The sequence below is a fragment of the Xiphophorus maculatus genome, chromosome 10, assembly GCF_002775205.1.
Source record: "Xiphophorus maculatus strain JP 163 A chromosome 10, X_maculatus-5.0-male, whole genome shotgun sequence".
Taxonomy (NCBI): Eukaryota; Metazoa; Chordata; class Actinopteri; order Cyprinodontiformes; family Poeciliidae; genus Xiphophorus; species Xiphophorus maculatus.
In genome coordinates, this window is record NC_036452.1 from 3,929,885 (window position 1) to 3,947,650 (window position 17,766).

Genomic DNA, 17,766 nt, shown 5'->3' on the forward strand with positions numbered 1-17,766 from the left:
AGCGTTTATAAACGCTTCAAGCACAAGAAATTGTGTAAAACTTCCTGTTAAACACATGCTTACATAATAAAAAAACAAAAACCAATAACAGGGTTATTTGTGGCCGAATATAATGCCTAACTGCTTCCTTTGTAAACAGATGTTGTTCTCTGGGAACAAATTGAATTTTGTAAACAGATTATGCCTCCAGTCCATTCAACATGTCTCTTGGTTCCTACATAAAAGCGCATATGTGTGACTGGTGCACGTTTCTCGTCATAGACCTGTAGGAACTGGCTGCTGGCGCAGCAGTGTTGAGTCAACGCTGCATCTGGGAGGCTGAGGCAGCAGCAGCAGCATCTCTGGTGTGATGTGGCGAGACGGAGAGGGGATGACATAGCGACAGCATCCGCTAACCATACAGAGCGCAGCTTCCTCTTTAAGTCGGGTTTAACGCGTTTCCGTTAGATAACGCTGAGTGTTTGCGCCGCCTGGTTCCCGCATCAGTTGCCATCGGGCCAACCTCACGGAGATTTTTGATCAAAGTTGCTGCTAGCTCGCGTTAGCTCGCCGCTACCCTTCAAACATTCAAGCGGCCACATAAAACATGCGGAGCATCGAGGCCGAGACCCCTGGGATATCTTTAAACGCTTCCCGCAGGACACGACCTTCGGCTGGACGCTGACTGGACTCTGCAGAGCCGCTGTGTAAATGTTTCATATTTATTCAGAACATGCTCAAAACTCCCGACGTGCTAGCTAGGGTTATTGGCTTAACTGCGGCAGCTGGCTGCTACAAACAAACAAGCTAATAAAGAACATTTAAACGCCAGGATATAATCTGTAATTAAATGGCCACAAACATTAAAAGAGATTAAATTGGATTTATGAGTTATTTTTTATTAAAGCAACCTCCGCTGTGCTTGCATTAATAATGTGTCCCCCAAAAACATCATAGCTAACTCGGCTAATCGCTAACGGTCGTAGCATCGTCATTGTTAGCAGCTGATTCAACAGCGCAGACAGTCGGTCATTTTAATGTTAACCGGTTCGTTATGTTGATGAGGGAGCATGCTTTCTGACATGGTCAATAAAATGTCAATGTTTCTTATTGAATTAATTTGTTGCTGACTTGTTTGTATCCTGCTGGCGCAGGTTAGCCTCACTAGCTGGTCAATGTGTTTAAAAAGAACAAGCAGCGCTCAGCTAAGTTAGCGCAACTCCATGAGTTTTTATCCGCCTTTTTTTATTCTCCCAGTTTACTTCATTAGCTCCCCCACCCATAAAATATATTAAAAATAAAAATCTAGTTATTCCCGACGCACGTTAACGTGATACCATTTTTAGTTTGTGATAAAGCTTCACCTCCCAGACAGACAGGTGACACTAACTAACGTTTTTCCTGCAGGAACAATGAGCTCCAGCTCTCTCATCTAATGTCAATATTTTTCGACGATTTAAAAAAAAAAAAATAGCGCATTGCGCATTTTGCTAATGGACTTGAACTTTTTCTTTTTTAATGAGTCAGCCAGTGTAGTGTAAGCAAACTGCAATATTTGTAATGGGGTGGATAGGAAGCTGGTAAATGCTCCCCATAGCATCAGGCGGACGATGGAGGAAGACGCAGAGACTTTATTATTTTACATCCATGTCACTGAGCCACTGTATTATTATTCTTATAGGTGAAACTACTGTTTTTACTTCAAATTCTGTTGATTTTTGGTCAATAAAAAGAAAAAAGCATTTAAGCATACTAAAGTTTAGGTCAGGATTCAACATAAATTAATAATTGTTGACATTAATTTATGTATTTGAATGTATAAATTTACTTTAACTGTAGAACATTTTACTAACATTAAAAGCTGAAAGTTTTCTTCAATTAGAGGGAGGAAAAAACTGAAGGAAAAATGTTTGCATCAGAAAAAAAAAAATTTTTTTGCAGCTCTTTATTGTTTTCTAAATATTGAGAGATGTGATAACTTTTGTTCGATACTGTTTTTTGCAAAACATCTTTGCTCTATTGTCTTGATATGAAAATCTTACTTCATGCTTTTTTTTAATCTCGTCAGGAAAACCAGTGGCAGTTTACAGAATGCTAATGCTGGGCTGATAGTCCTCCATACCTTTTTCTTCTTCTCTGGTTTACATACATTCAACTCTGTTATTTGGTTCTAAGACTTTTAACAAGTTAGACCTCACCCACACGCCTTTTGCAGCAACCAGCAAGCGTTTGGTGTAATATTCTGCCTCTCTTCTTGGCACACAGGGTAGAGTTTATTCAACTTGATTGGTTTTTTGGCAGTGACCTGGCAAAATAAGCACAAGCACATTCCCTGTTTGTACTCACTATCTTGGCCAATAATGCATATTCTGATTTGCAGAATCAGAATATGATTCTGATTCATATTCTGATTGTGGATTGTGGACTTGTGGACTGATAACAGTCCACAAGTTTTCAGTACTCGTAAGGTGAGACCCATTCAAGAAGCCTTGTAATATCCTGTTTAACTGAAAACCAGTTTAGATACGTTTGGGATTATGTCAGAATACATAATTTCGTCCATTTTTAAACCATCTAGTTTGGGATTAAGTCTAAAAATACTTTATTTATCCCAAAGGGACAAACTCATCCAAGTTTCTTCAAAGTGTCATTTTGGATGGTGATGTGGGCAAGAAGGATCTCCAGTAGCAGTCAGTCTTGCCACCAATCTGAAGAGGCCTCTGACTGAAGATTGTTTCTGTGTGACAGTCTCATGAGAGTTAACAGTTCAATATCTCCACAGCCGAGACGATATTCCTCAGTAACTTGTCCTGGATGACACCAACGGTTGTTGGCAAGCTCTGCTAATCCACCTCATTTACTTTTTCTCTTTATTGGGTTTTTGGTCAGAAAGCCGGGCAGAGAGATGTTGGAGTATGATTATTATTTTATATGATTATTATTTTATGGTTCTGCATCCACGACACCTCCTGTTCAGCTACTCTGGGGTCGTAGTTCAGATGTTCTTTGAGCTTTTGAGATGTAATCAGCTGCTTCCAGTTGTAAAAACGCTCCTAATGTGACATTTTTTAAAATCCTTGTCTAACTGTTCTTCTTTGCCGTTTTTACGTCTTTACTCCTCATTTTGTAACCTTGCAAGCTGTTGTTCTGTTTTGATGTTTTTAGGTGAAACAGAATTTCAAGTTAACCGTTCTTCAGTTTTATTCTTGTTGTATTGGGCTAATGCTAAATTGCAATATCCTAACAAAGACTTAATATATCTGAATAATTAATAATCTGTCCTTAGAGATAAGATAAGATTTATTTGTCATTGTCATCAACAGATTACAACGAGATTGAGATTTGCTTGACTCGAGTTAAAATGCAGGTTATGTATATATACATAATATACAATATACATATACATACATAAAAAAGATAAAGAAATAAATAGTACAAAATGAGAAATAAATAGACATCAGACATTAGGGTTAACATTCCCTTAGCTCAGTATGTTTCACAATTTCAAAATCAGTATTTTTTTAAAACAATATTTTTAGATGTTTTAACAAACTGTCAGTACTTAGGATTTGTCTATTTCCCACAAATTGGAAGTTTTGTCTGTTTGTATGAACCCACTTATGTCAGGACCTGTTTTATTATGCTTTAATATTTAAACTAAGAAAAAAACCCTGTAAATTAGGCTTGTCTGAAAACCAGCAGCACTGATTTCTCCTGGTTGTAGCCACAATTTACTCCAAAAATATAAAACGCTTGCAGAATATTGATGTTTTTAACCATTAAATGATCATTTTGGTAATATAAGGCAGACCGTTATTTCTGTGTGTCCCTGAACGTCTCATCACTGAGGTTAGCTTAACGTACAGCCACGTGTGTTGGACTATGATAGCGTGTTCCTTTCTCTTATCTTTTGAGCGCAGCCAATTGTAAACACTTGTTTTTTTTGTGAGCCATTGGTGTTAATTCTCATTTTCTCTGTGTGTTTTTCAGAGAGGACAGAGAGCGACAGATCTCAAGGACCAGATTGTCTGCCGAACTTCTTGCCTCCTAAGACAGATCGCCAGGGACCATGCTGACCATCTTGGCTGCTGGCTCTGTGTTTTTTCCAGGCCTTTTCCTTCTGTCCAAACAATGCCTGAAGTCCATCCCAGCACTGAGATGGAGCGAAGGAGATGCGGTCATCGTATCGGCCAGGTTGGACTTCCGCAAAACTTTCCAACACGTTTATATGTAACGTGGTAACAGTGTTCTTCCTGAACGTTTACTTTCACTTAGCGCCTGTTAAAAATAAAATATATTTTTCCATTGCAGATCCAAGTTGAATTGTTTTTTAAAACCAAAAAAACCCAAAAACTATTCCAAATGATAAAATATTTTTAAAAAGTGGATTTTATTTCAATCATCCCTTTCTGTGAGAATTAGGGCCAGGCTATTGGGTTTTTTATTTAACTAAGAGAATTCAGTCAGAATAGAAACGCAATTTTTCCAGAATGTCTTAAAATTCAGAGGAAAAAAGTCATTTTAATAAGAATAAAGCTTCTAGAGTTATCAAGATCTGATGTGACTCTTTCTTTGAAATTGACTAAATTGTTTGCTCAATCGTTTCAAAGCAAATTATGCTTATAATGCCAGTCAGCTCCTGTTGAACAATAATTGAATACATTATTTGAAAGTGGTATCTTCTGCTAAATATTCAGCACCCAACCCAATCTAATACTTTAAGTTTTTTTAATTCTGCACCTAATAATTAACCAAAGTATTGAAAAACTAACGCTACAACGAAAGCTAAACAATACTTGACGAATACTAACATAGCAAACTAAATAAAACTAACTGAGACAAAAGGTCACAACAGAATAAAAGGAAAGTAAAAACCCTTAAACCAAGGCTGTTGAACACATTTTCATTTTGGGCCAAATCAAAAATCTGAATGTTTTTAAAGGGTCGGTTGTGCCAGAATGTATTGAGCATTCAATAAGTGTTTCTTAAAATTAAATAATATTGAACGTCTTTTCACACTGGTCAGTCCCTCCAGATTTTGGTGATTGTTTTTATGTTTTTTTGCAATCAAAATAACAGATTTTGTGGTGCTAATTTAGATATATTTGTAAGAAAGTTTTATATTTGTGCTAATGTATGTATGATGCTAAATGTGATTTTTATTTTATTTTTTTATTAATCGCCGCATCGATCACAGACTATAACTTGACATCAAGTAAGGTTGAGGCAGCAGTCACTTAAACTCAATGTTTTGGGCCAATTTTGAGAAAAAATGAACAGTAAAATCAGACAAAATGCGGGGATCTGTTGACTTTGGATGAATTTTGCGAATCTGTGAAGAACTGGAGACTTATCGATGTAATCTGGAGTCTTGAGGGCCAGATAAAAACCTACGGCAGGCCAGATTTGGCCTCTGGACCTCAAGTTTGACATGTGCTCTAAACTATTACAGCCCTGGTTACAACATAAAGAAATGGGGGGGAAAATAAACAGGTTTTCTGATTAATTTTTTGTTTTTCCGATCTCACACTCAGGTTGGTATCATCAGTTCAGGCAGTCATGGCTTCTTCAGCTGGCTACATCATTGCATCTTCCTGTAAGGACATAATTGAGGACCAGTAAGTCGTACTGCTGATAATAATAATAATATCATGTCATCAACTTTAAATAAAATCACTGCCTTGATTTAAAAACCATAATCTCTTCCTGTCTGCGCAGGCACTGGCTCACAAGCACCTACATCATGTTTGCTGTCCCCTATTTCGTCTACGACATCTACGCCATGTTCATGTGCTACTGGTACAAGCTGCGGGTGAAAGGTCATGAGGAGGCCTTGGCGGCCCCCCAACACATGCGCTCAGCAGTGAGGAGTTACCTGCGTCGCGAGTTCCTCATGGTGCTGCACCACGTTGTCATGGTCACCGTCTGCTTCCCCGTGTCTGTGGTAACTGTCACATGTCGCTCTTTATGTTGCGCAGGGGAAAAATGTAACTGCAGAGATGGGTAGTAACTAGTTACATTTACTTTAATAACTTTTTTTTAAAATGTACTTTTAGGAGTAATTTTACTTGTACTTTAGTAATTTTATTATGAAGTTTCTGTGCTCTTACTTGAGTAGAAGTTCTGGATTTTCTACCCACTGAATGAAAAACAAACATGTTTTAACCTAAATTTCACCAGAGACAGAGACATACCTGTAGTCTTTGTTAAAATGTATTGAAATGAAAAAAGCTGATTTGCAAAAATGTATTTTGCCTGATATGTTACTTATATAAATTATTGTCATTTTCATCCTTAAAATACCAACATTTCCACTTAGCTTTAGATTTTGGTCCATCTGATGATGTATTTTTTAAATATTAAATGATTGGTAATTTACAGTTACTCAGTACTGAGTAACTGGCAGGGATGCAAGTTATTGATGAATGAGTTAATACAAAGTTGATCACATTGATCCACTTACGGTACTATCAATTGAGCAGCCATTTTCTTAGTTAAGTTTTCTTATGTATGTTGTTTCTAGGGATGCAAGTTATTAATGAGTTAATCTAAGGTTGATTCATCTTATCAATCGACTGATTAATTGAGCAGCCATTTTCTTAAAAATCTGAGTTTTCTCTTTTATTAAGTCTTTCCACAACATAGAAGGCTAAATGTTTCTAAATGTAAAAAAATATCATGATATTTTATCATTGTTTCAGCTGTATTAAATACAGGCTGTGGTTTTTTCACATTATTAAACCTAGAGACATTTATAAAATATAACAAAAGAGGAACCGCTCACGTTTCTGAATAGAGAAATAAAAGATGACATTAATGAAACACGTATATAAAACCTTTCTGCCTTCGTAGCACATCATTAACCTCTTAATGAGAAGTTGACGCTGCTCCGTCATGTAACTTGGCTGAATAAAGCGCTATTAAGGTCAAAATTCAGCTTGTCGAGTGTTTATATTTCAAAACAGAACCGCATAAAGTGCATTTTGCGTCTCGATCCGAAATCTATTTGGACCGTTTTTCTTTCCCGTCCATCTTTAATCTTGTATCAACGGCTCCGCTTCAGGATGACCAGCGGCGCCCTCTGCTGGATGGCGGCCAAACTACAACATTAAAAGAAGGTTCAAGAGGACATTATTAGTTAATCAATCGGAACTAATTTCAATCTAATTAACCATTAATTAATTTTGCATCCATTGCTGTTACCCTAAAACAAGTAACAACATATTCTAAATGTAATTGAATTTGTTGTTGAAGTATTGAATGTTTTGTTTTTCCAGTTTTGGCGACAAGGAAAGGGCGACTATTTCCAGGGCATAATGTTCATGGCTGAGCTCAGCACTCCATCCGTCTGCTTAGGAAAAATACTCATCCAGGTGAGTCTTGATGTTGAGACAAATTCAGATCATCATCGCATGTGCATGGGACTGATTAAAGATCTTAATTTACACTTTTATTTCTCTTTTTTAATTAATTGGAGAGCGTATATTTCCGGTCATTCCCAGCATGCAGCTTGTTAGACAGACTGTTAAATGTCACTCTTTAATTGCTGACAGTGTGCTTGGATACACATTGTATGAATTGCAACACATCTGCATCTGTTCAGGTTTGTGTTTATGTGTTTGCAATGTTTCAGTGTCTGTTTGGAGGATAGCCCAGCGGAGGTATTAGACCCAAGCATTCAGCTTATGATTTAGGTGCTTTCGGACCATGTTGCTGTTTTTAATATTTTGCAAAATCAATACATTTGATTAATTAAATTTATTTTGTGTCTTTATTTTCTTTTGTTTTTGCACTGCTGGAGGTTTTGTCATTCTGAGTTTACAAAATGGCTTTTATTTTGTTTTTATTTTCTGATTGAGAGTCGATACTTTAATAAGCCATCCAATTCAATCAAATACTGAGATTGTTTTAGGCAAAATATTGTCAAGCTAAACAAATTCACACAAAACTGTCAAAATTCCCACAGAAGCATAAATACAGAACCCTAAATAACCTATTTGGACAGTTTAACAATAACAAAGTTGATTTGGGTGTTAATTACATTTTTAAAAGTACTCATCAAATGCAGACATATTTAATCAGATTTTAACTGATTAATGCATCGTTTTATCAATACATTTTGCTACAAAAGGCCCTTTTAAGGACATTTAAGATCATAAATACGGTTGAAAATGTTTTACAGAAATCAAGCAAAACTACAAACAAAAAGCTTTACATCAAATAAAATCATAAAAGGAGTTAAAGTGCTAAACATTGCAGGGCATTTAACATTTTGTTGAAGAGGCATTATTAGGATTAATGGTATTAATGTCTTTTCTTCCTCATTTGGGCTGTAAATGTTTTCTGTTTCAACCTTTTGTATATTTACTTTACAAATGGATTAGAAAGGTGAAGAACAAAAAAGAATTGTCTGCAAGTTTCACTAAAAAATTGATAGGAACTGTAAAAAACACAAATTATTTTTGCTTTAATCCTGCAGACGTAACGAAAACACAGTAGTTTAGGTCAACGGTACATTAGTAAAACCTGCAGTAGCAGAACCACAGCGCCCCCTGGCAGTGCAAAATCAAACCACAGAAAAAAGATTTGGTATTAAAAGCACCATATTACATCAGACTATTCTTTTTTATCACTAAACAACAAAACAGAAATGTTTGGTTTGAAAACACCTAAATTCAGCTAAAGTGAGAAAATTATAAAAACTAAAAAAATCCACTTTCCTCCTTTAGAAACCAATCAGCTTCTGACCAGAAATATACTGTATATCCTTGTGCTCTCCTGCCATCCCATAATCACTCTGAGCAAATAGAGTAAAACCTAACAGTGTTAGAATGACGGATATAACATTCAGATTATTAACCTTGTCGGCTTGTACCTCTTGCATTTCCTTTCTCCCTCTGTGTTTTTTCCCCACTCTCAGTACAAACAGCAACACACTCTGCTGCACAAAGTGAATGGGGCTCTTATGCTGGTCACTTTTTTCATCTTTCGAGTCCTACTCTTCCCTTACCTCTACTACGTCTATGGAAGGTATGTCTCTCTTTTTCCTTCTCCGTTCTGTCGTCTGAGCTGGCGGTCACCAACCTGCACAGCTACCTGATCTGAAATCGCAGTCAGAAGTTTACCGGGCTCATCATTGGCATGAAGGTCACTGATCTGGAGATTCTAGTCATTTATTTAGACCAGCGATTTTCAAGGCCATACAACCACGGAAGAGGATTAAGGTCTCTGAAAACAAAATAAAAATTCTGACTTTTCATCTCAGAGCTTTGAGATTTTTCTCTGATTCTGACTTTAATCTTAGAATTCTGACTCTTTTTTTTTAAGAATTCAGAAAAATTATTTGAATTTCAGAAGTCACACTTTAATCAGAATCACAGGATTGGGATTTTTATGAGACCAAAATTATGACTTTTGGTCTCATAAGATTAAAGTCAGAATTTTGAGTAAAAAAAGTGATATGTTGGATAAATCAAAACAAGGAATATTAGAGAAAGGAAAAATAATGATGCATATCAGAAAATAACTGTCAAGATTTTAAAGTAAAAATATGTCCTAATCCCAACAGCTCCATTTTTGTTCTGTCCTCACTTGTTTTTTCTATTTGGTCTTAAATGTATCCATTTTAATGTGTGCCTATTTGTTTTTGTTTGTTTATTTTTAATTTTTAGTTTTGTGACTGTTTGTTCCCTTCACAAACCTTTGGAGTATTTTTGTTCATGGTCAACAACACTGCAAATCTAAAGTTTTTACCTCTACATGTAAGAACTCTTCGGCGCCCTCTTGTGGCTTGGAGGAACAATACACAGCAGCGTCAAACTCTTCAAATCAGAATTGAATTTGTGTTTTTGTCAATCAATACCTCTGTGTTTTAGTCTGTAGTGTTTGTTTGTGTGCACTAATTGGTGAATGAATAATAAAGACTAAACATTAAAAGCCAAAAGTCTTTCTGACCGTTCATGCCCATGATGAGTTCATCTCAGGCTCTTCTGACCGCGTTTTGCATCTTAAAATAAAACAGAACGCTAAGGATCTGCTTCTGTCTGTCTCGTTTGGATTCAGGTATGCGTCGATCCCCTTCCACATGGTTCCCCTGACGGTACCCTGGCACTGTAATGTCGGCGCCGCCCTGCTCATGGCGCCCCAGCTCTACTGGTTCTCCCTCATCTGCCGAGGCGCTCTGCGATTATTCACCGGAGCGTCGCGCTCCCAGCGGCCGCGCGCGCCTTCCGCCGACGCCAAGGATCACCCGGCGGACGGCAACGCGCTGCCTCAGCCCGCTAACGGCTACAGCGCGCGCTCGACAGAGCCAGAGCTGACCACCCACTGAGAGGAGGAGGCAGGAGGAGGAGCGGCGGCGGCGTGGGGGGGAGGAAGGCGAATGTACCAATGAGTATGTAAACAGGAAGGAGAGCAAAAAGTTAAACTTCTAAAATCACGCTGAAGTGTTTCAGAGCCAGCAAACGGCTAAAACGAAGTGGTGGCTGACCTTCAAGTACTTCAGCTTGGTAGTTTGTAGGAACCAAATGGAGCTTTAGGGCACCTTAGTATTTAAGATGTCATCAAGCACTGTGACGGATAGGAACATGCACTGACCCGGGAGGAACCTGCCTGGATATTTAGCAAGTGTAGGTGGCCATTTCCCCTCATGTAGATCAAATACAGTCCTCGCTGCCTCGTATTATAGGAAGAGCAGGAAAATAGGAATGTATTATATTGTATGTTAGTATGTTTGCTGTAGATGAAAGGCCCGATTCAGTTTAGTAACGAAGAAGACCTTCAAAAAAAAAAAAAAAAAAAAGGAAAAAAAAAACCCAGCTAAGCAGTATTTTGACTTGTTAGTGTTTATCTGTATCCTCTATGTAGTCACTGTCACTCTAACAAAATGTAACCAACCTGCAGACTGACTCATCTTTAAAGGGAGATACGTCATTATACTGTATTCTGCTGCCTTACCTCCCCACACTCTTCCAGGTTCATTTGCGATTTTAGTTTAGTCTTTGAGATGGAAAAAAGGCTTCCGTCAGACACCAAAATGTGACGGTTGTACATAGCAGATGCAAAACGGTCTTTTCCATGTCAGTATTATGTGAAGGAGGAAAATATTACATTTTATTTATTTATTTTTATTTGGCTGCATGTTAGCGCTGCTGTAGTGAGAAAAAATGGAATGGGAACTCTGCTCAGATAAAGTTTAAAACTAATTCATCAATAAAGTCGTAATAGCTATGAAATATTCATCTTTAATATTCAAACAAAATGTTAAAAAACAAAAATCCTTATCCCCCAAAAAAAAACTTATCATTTTAAATCCAAAATAAAATCAGGCATTTTAAAGAAAATTATTTATTTTAAAAAAGAAATTTCTACATTTTCAACCAGATCAAAGAAAATTTATCACTTAACAAGGAAATACAAACTTTTACTGTAATTTCTAAATTTGATAAAGTCCCCACTTTGAAAATTCTGAAGAAAGATTATGACTTAAAGACTTTTAAAGAAAACCATTGACCAATTTAAAATATGGAAGGTTTTTGCATCTATTAAAAAGAATTTTCTTTTTCTTGGAAAATTTCACAAAATCCTGAGGAAAGAAGTAGAACTCTGGAATTTAAGGTTTTTTTTAAACGCACTGAAAATTAAATTAAGTTAATATTAGCAAAAAAAACAAACAACCTAAAACATCTTAACCTTAAAATATAAAAGTTTACAATTAAAACAAAGTTTTTTTTGTTAAAAAATATGGGAAGTTTTGGATAAAAATTGTTGGGAGTTTTACAACCATGAAATTTATTTGCAAAGAAAAGGGAATAAATCTATTTCATTATAGCACCGGCGTCCATTTTTAGTCCTTACATATTTTTACGACGGTCTTATTACGACTGTTGTAGATGAAAAAACAACAGTAGGCAAATTTCTGCCAGAAACAATTAAAATTTTGAGATTAATTTCCTTTTCTTAATTTTCTAGAGAAATGAAGGAAATATCTGACCCGCCAAAGTTACTAATTTGCTAGAACAAACAAAAAAGTTAATTTTTGTTTACTTTTAAAACTCAAAACATGTCCAAAATGTGAAAATTTCTGACTAATTAATCTCAAAATTTTGTATTTTTTTGTCAGCAATGTACTCCTTTTTTCTGTCTACAATGGCCATAATGCTAAAACATAATGCATCCAATATACTTTAGATGTACCCTGATCTAAATGGTTTGAAGCTGCAGGGTAGTGTGCCTCCAAACCACCAGGGGGCCCCAAAGAGTGCTTGAATATAGATGTCAAAACTTTAGATTTGCAGTGTTGTTGACCAAGAATGAATATATTGTTAATGACATCTTTAAAATAGTAACAAATATCACCACTACTAATTTACTGTTATTAATTATTCAAATATCGAAAAGCGATAAAGGATAAATATTAGAGCCAAACATGAAAACATTAATTTAATTGTTGAAGCTTGGGATGTGAAATTAGTTCTGGCTGGTGGGTGATAAGCTCGGCTGGAACGGGGCCCCCAAATCAAGTTCGGCTTTGGGCCCCGTTCAGTTTTATTTGATGCTTGGCATCAATTTATCACTTTCATCAGAAAAAATTATTTAATTTTTATCTGTTTTATTCCAAAACCTGAGTAATAGTCCTAATTCCGTGTTTAACTATACCAGGCCTAATATGTTCTCACATATTTTAGCACCTGATTATTATTATTATTATTACACAGATTTATTGATCAGTAAGCTTGAAGCAGTTGGTTTTACAGTTTAATGTGTGCAAATGTCTCAGAAAGGTTTTAGCTGTGCTTCTTGTTTCCGTGTAGTTTTAATGTCATTCCATTCACTGGTGTCACATTTAAATCCCATTTTGCCACAAACAGATACACACTTCCTGCTTCTTCTTCTTCTTTTTTGTCTTTATAAGTTCGGTGCTGCTGTTGATCTTAAATTATCCGTTTGCTTGGCAGGACTATTTCACAAAGGGATTCACGAGATTTCAGTATTTTTAAATCTTAGTCAGGAGACTTTATGTGTGAAGGCAAACAAGAATGGAGAGTTACCTCGCGGGGACTGACACGCAGCACATCTGTCCTTATTCTGTTTGTTTTGGGTTTTTATGTTTGTTTTTTTTAAATCTTTTCAGACTTTGTGGAATGCCCCCCGATCATTGAGCATCTGGTTCCATGAACCACCTATGAACAAACTGGCTTCTTTTATCACTTTATGTTGCTGTAATGCAGCTACAGAGTCCTGGGAATTGGTTTTAAGAAAAAAAGGAAAAAAAACAACACACAAATCAAAGCGTGAAACGATGGGCTGTGCCGAAGCGTTGGGACCCCTGTTGGCATGTCGAACACTGAATATCCATTCCCCCTGTTCCATGGATCCATAAAGGTACTGCTTCAATATTGGAACATTTCAACTGCTGTACTGTATATTCCAGAAATGCTTGTTATTTATTTGTAAGTAATTATTTATTTATTTATTTGGTTTGTGGATTTGAATGCATATTTATGCATACATATACTCTATGCTTCTGAGCCTTATGTGAAGGCTGTATTGTTACTCAAACTTAGCTAAAATATACTTCTTTCTGTCCTGAGCCTGTCTGGAGTCGTTTCTTCTTCTTTTGTTTTGACACATCCCGTAAATCTCCCCTAAGATACTGTATGATGATCATTAGTAGGGCTGTAACTAACGATTTTTTAGATGATTCATTTGTAAAAAAAAAAAACAATTGCCACATTCTGCCAATTTTTCATTTAATCTCTTAATACAATATTAGAAATACATCAACATGCAAACAATTAAATTATTATTTTTTTTATCAATCTTGATTGAAATTACTTTTTTAGATAAGGTTTCAAATTTATGTAATTTACGTCCGCAACTAGCGATTATTTTAGTAACCAATTCTGACAGTTGATTAAACTGATACAAAATATTGGCACATTGTATAAGAAAGCTTAAACTCTTAAGCTTGTTTATACACTGTTAGAATTACATAAAAAATATGCTAACAAATAACTTAAAATAAGGTTTCAAATGTGTGTAATCTAGGACTGCGACTAGCTATTGTTTTCGTAATTAATTTTTCTGATCTTTCGTAACACATCAGTAATTTCTGAATGAGGATTTGATGCTGAATGAACACTATTAATGTAATAACCTAGGGAGATTTCCGAGTGTTTGTTTCAAGACAGAACAGCATAAATTTCATTTTTCATCCCACGCCGGACTCTGTTTGGACTGTAACTCTTTCCTGTTTCCGAATATCGCCGCCATCTTTACTTCTATATCAACGGCTCCAGCTGATGACTAGTAACGCCCTCTGCTGGATGGCGGCCAAACTACAACACTAAAAGAAGGTCTTTCGTCATTAATTTTTTTTACAGCTGTCTATATGTGTGTGATGTACAGGCGAGGTGAAGGGAACAGGCGCAAATTTGGCTGGAATAAAACAAAAAGATGGCTACTTAGTAACTCTACTGAGCTGCTTTTCATTTGCAGATTGACCAAAAAGAAAATGACCCCAAATCAAAGACCATTTATGTTGGCCCACAGTTTTTACAAATCAGGCTGCCCAGATTATTTTAATCATCTGGAAAATACATATAATATTCATCTGAATTCTTCATTCTGGTTGCAATAAGTCAGAAAACAGTTTAAAATGTTTATTATTGTCATACAAAATACACAAAAAACCCATACAAAAATTTATACATTAGAAATTATTCAGTTTCCTGAGAGCCTGGAGAAGCTCTTGGTCAAGTCTTCCTCGGTGAATCGGTCAGTATCTCCTCTGTCTCGGGGAGAAGATGGTGTTGGGGTTGCTGTCTCTTTCCCTCTCCTTCTCTCGTTCCTTCTGGCTGTTCGGGGAGAGCGCCTCCTCCAGCTTCTTCTCGCTCTTGAACAGGTCTCGGCCCGTGCGCAAAATGTGCTCCTCGATTTTCCGGTGACGCTTCATGTCCGACAGCACTTTGTCCAGGCGAGCTTCTCGCTTTACGGAGGAGCGGCCGGAAGATCCTACAGGAGAAAAAAAGGGTAAAACTGGTTATTTTCTCAAATGACTTTGTTTTTCTCGTTTTTGCTATGGATTTTTTTTATTTCACCTGGTGTTCTGCGTCTGCTGAGGAACGAGTTTTTCGGTGTGCTTTGCATTTGTTCCTCATCAAAGTCGAACTCAGTTGGAGTTGGAGGCCTAAAAAAAAAGTAAAACATTTAATTGATAAACGTCCATTTTCTTAAAAACTTGAGTATTCTCTTGCTGACCATCTTTCCATAACATTCAAGACAAAATTTTAACTAATGCTGAATTTAAAAACACCATAACTACATTTTATATTATTTTGTGCTAGCTGTATTAAACATTGATTGAATAAACAAAGTTGAGGTTTTCTCACATTATTAAACTTTGACATGTTTATACAATATGATAAAACAGGAACCCCTTGGATGTAGAATAGAAAAAGAAAAAGAGAAACACTTAATTCCCCATGAACAGAGATATTTATACAGGAGTACTTTCTGTGATTACTCTTGAAGGAATGTTAAAACTTCGCTTCATTAAGTGCTTTAACTCACAACAGCCCTCAAAATCAACTATTTATTGGTGTCCGTTTTAATTTTTCTGTTATACTCTTCGCTTTTCTGTCATCGAATCAGTAGTTTACTTCCAGTACTTCTTCCGCCATACAGCTCAACTAAATTAGCGCTACTAAAGTGATAGTTTCAGCAGCTTGTCGAATATTTATATTTTAAAACAACTTAAGTAACTTCTTAAGACGTTATATTTCAAAACAGAATCGCACAAAGTGCATTTTGCATCCCCACCCCGGACTCTTTTTTTGGGACCGCTTATATTATCCGTTCGTCAATGGCCGCCATCTTTGGATCTGCTTGCTTAACGATGACCAGCGGCGCCCTCTGCTGGATGGCGGCCAAACTACAACACTGAAAGATGATCTAAGCGGTCGTTATTAGTTACTTGATCTTTACTAATTTTGATTTAACAAACCGTTACCCAACAATTGATTGATTGCATCCCCACAAGAAGTAACCCATCTGATGTAACAGGAAGCAGAGGCAGTACTAACTTCCGCTCTCTCTCTAGCCTCTCCCTTTCCCTTTCTGCTTCTTCTTCGTCGTTCCTCTCAGGCGTCGGGGTGCGTTCCGGTGTTGGAGGCCGTCTGGGGAGGGGCACAAAGTTCAGCTCCAACATCTCCCCTTTAGCTAGGACCTCATAGAGTCTTTTAATCTCAGTCGGCGCAGGCATCCAGTTTTTGGGGTCCTCCATTTCCTCGTCGCTGTACGGAAGCTCCCAGTCGTCGTCGCCCGCCACAACAGCCTGCTTCCCGTCCTCAGCGTCCCCTATGGTGACCGCTTGACTTTCAGCTTTCTGCATCTCCTCTTCTGCTGCATCTGTGTTCTCATCTGAGAAAATCAGAGATGGAATAAATACAATACATTACTTTTATAATATTCATATAAATCCTTATTTCTCCTGTTGTCTTTAATGGGCAGTATTGTGTATTTTCCAGGCACCCAGTGCCACTTTATATCACAGTCAAGTAACTATGTTGACTTCAATTGTTATTAAAATGCTGTCTATACTTTGGCGAAGGCTCATACTCCTTCAACCTATGTTTAAAATGACTTTTCTCCGCAGGGTGTCTGGGCTCTCCCTTAGAGATAGGGTGAGAAGCTCAGTCATCCGGGAGAGACTCAGAGTAGAGCCGCTGCTCCTTCACGTCGAGAGGAGCCAGTTGAGGCAGCTCGGGCATCTGGTCAGGATGCTTCCTGGACGCCTCCCTGGTGAGGTGCTCTGGGCACGTTCCACCGAGAGGAGGCCCCGGGAAAGACCAGGACATGCTGGAGAGACTATGTTTCTCAGCTGGCCTGGGAACGCCTTGGGATTCCCCCTGAGGAGATGGAACAAGTGGCTGGGGAGAGGGAAGTCTGGGCCTCCCTTCTGAAGCTGCTACCCCTGCGACCCAACCCCGGATAAAGTGGAAGAAAATGGATGGATGGATGTAAATCCTGTTACAGGGCAGTAGGGTCTAACATAAAATACACACCATACTTTTAAGATCTTGATCTTATGTTTTGTTAGTCTATCACGTGTAGATGCTGAATATTTTGTTTCTAAATGAGTTTTACCTGCTTCATCCTTAGCAGCAGAGTCTTCCTCCTCAGTGGCAGCTGTCATCTCTGTGTCTTGTTGCTCAGCTGTGCTCTCCTCCTCTTTGTCTGCAGCCGGTTTCTCGGAGTCCTTCACGCCCAAGGACTCGATGCCCTCTCTGAGGGCAGAATCTGTGGCTTCAGCTTGCATCCTTTATGCTGCTGGGGGACGTTTATAACAACAGATCTGCGTTATTGGCACAGCATTTAAACGGAAGGTACCAAGAAAACAGTCAGATAGTAAGAGTTGAATTTTCGCTTTCAACAGCTTGTGCATCTTTAAGTTTTCTTCTTGTTTTAACATACACACTCAGCACAAAACTTACTTTCATCCTACACTTTCCATGCTAGCTACAATCAGGCCTGTCCACTAGCTCTGTTTCCACATAAAACAATCAAATAATATACAAACCTGAAAATCTAATTTCGGTTTCTTTCGTGGATCGCTTAAATTACACCTAAAGTGGTCATCGGGTTATTTTCTAAGCGATAAAATCACCGCATCTCGCCATGAATTTTATTAAGTGCAATAAAAGATTAAACTGAGACGTAAACATAGCGCCATTTTGGCTGGAGGAACCGTCAATGACGAGTTTCTTCGTTCTGTTGGATGACAGA

The 17,766-nt window shown here is 37.5% G+C and overlaps 2 protein-coding genes across 3 annotated transcripts; one reads left to right on the forward strand and one right to left on the reverse strand.

Moving 5' to 3' along the window:
• Positions 1-280: 280 nt before the first annotated feature.
• Positions 281-10,780, forward strand: fam57b (family with sequence similarity 57 member B). Its single transcript, XM_023340338.1, has 7 exons — positions 281-686; positions 3,970-4,173; positions 5,514-5,597; positions 5,698-5,923; positions 7,257-7,352; positions 8,900-9,009; positions 10,042-10,780. The coding sequence occupies exons 2-7, from the start codon at positions 4,049-4,051 to the stop codon at positions 10,307-10,309; spliced, it is 909 nt and encodes a 302-aa protein (XP_023196106.1). The 5' UTR covers positions 281-686; positions 3,970-4,048; the 3' UTR covers positions 10,310-10,780.
• A 3,847-nt stretch (positions 10,781-14,627) lies between these two features.
• On the reverse strand, positions 14,628-17,746 carry pagr1 (PAXIP1 associated glutamate rich protein 1). Of its 2 annotated transcripts, none has more exons than XM_014473138.2 (5): positions 17,561-17,746; positions 17,128-17,307; positions 16,065-16,401; positions 15,081-15,169; positions 14,628-14,994 (listed from the first exon to the last, which is right to left on the reverse strand). In XM_014473138.2, exons 2-5 carry the CDS (start codon positions 17,297-17,299, stop codon positions 14,759-14,761), a joined length of 834 nt encoding a protein of 277 aa, XP_014328624.1. In that variant the 5' UTR covers positions 17,300-17,307; positions 17,561-17,746; the 3' UTR covers positions 14,628-14,758. The 2 variants fall into 2 exon arrangements, with proteins under 2 accessions (XP_014328624.1, XP_005810668.1); XM_005810611.3 differs by having other exon boundaries at positions 17,128-17,310.
• Positions 17,747-17,766: the final 20 nt, after the last annotated feature.

Excerpts from the sequence above, each read along its gene's own strand:
- fam57b (XM_023340338.1), top strand. The coding sequence starts at position 4,049 with ATGCTGACCATCTTGGCTGCTGGCTCTGTGTTTTTTCCAGGCCTTTTC. Across the intron at positions 4,174-5,513 it reads GCGGTCATCGTATCGGCCAG|GTTGGTATCATCAGTTCAGG; the intron begins GTTGGACTTCCG and ends TCTCACACTCAG. Across the intron at positions 9,010-10,041 it reads CTCTACTACGTCTATGGAAG|GTATGCGTCGATCCCCTTCC; the intron begins GTATGTCTCTCT and ends GTTTGGATTCAG.
- pagr1 (XM_014473138.2), bottom strand. The coding sequence starts at position 17,299 with ATGCAAGCTGAAGCCACAGATTCTGCCCTCAGAGAGGGCATCGAGTCC. Across the intron at positions 16,402-17,127 it reads TGCTGCTAAGGATGAAGCAG|ATGAGAACACAGATGCAGCA; the intron begins GTAAAACTCATT and ends TGATTTTCTCAG. Across the intron at positions 14,995-15,080 it reads CAGCAGACGCAGAACACCAG|GATCTTCCGGCCGCTCCTCC; the intron begins GTGAAATAAAAA and ends TTTCTCCTGTAG.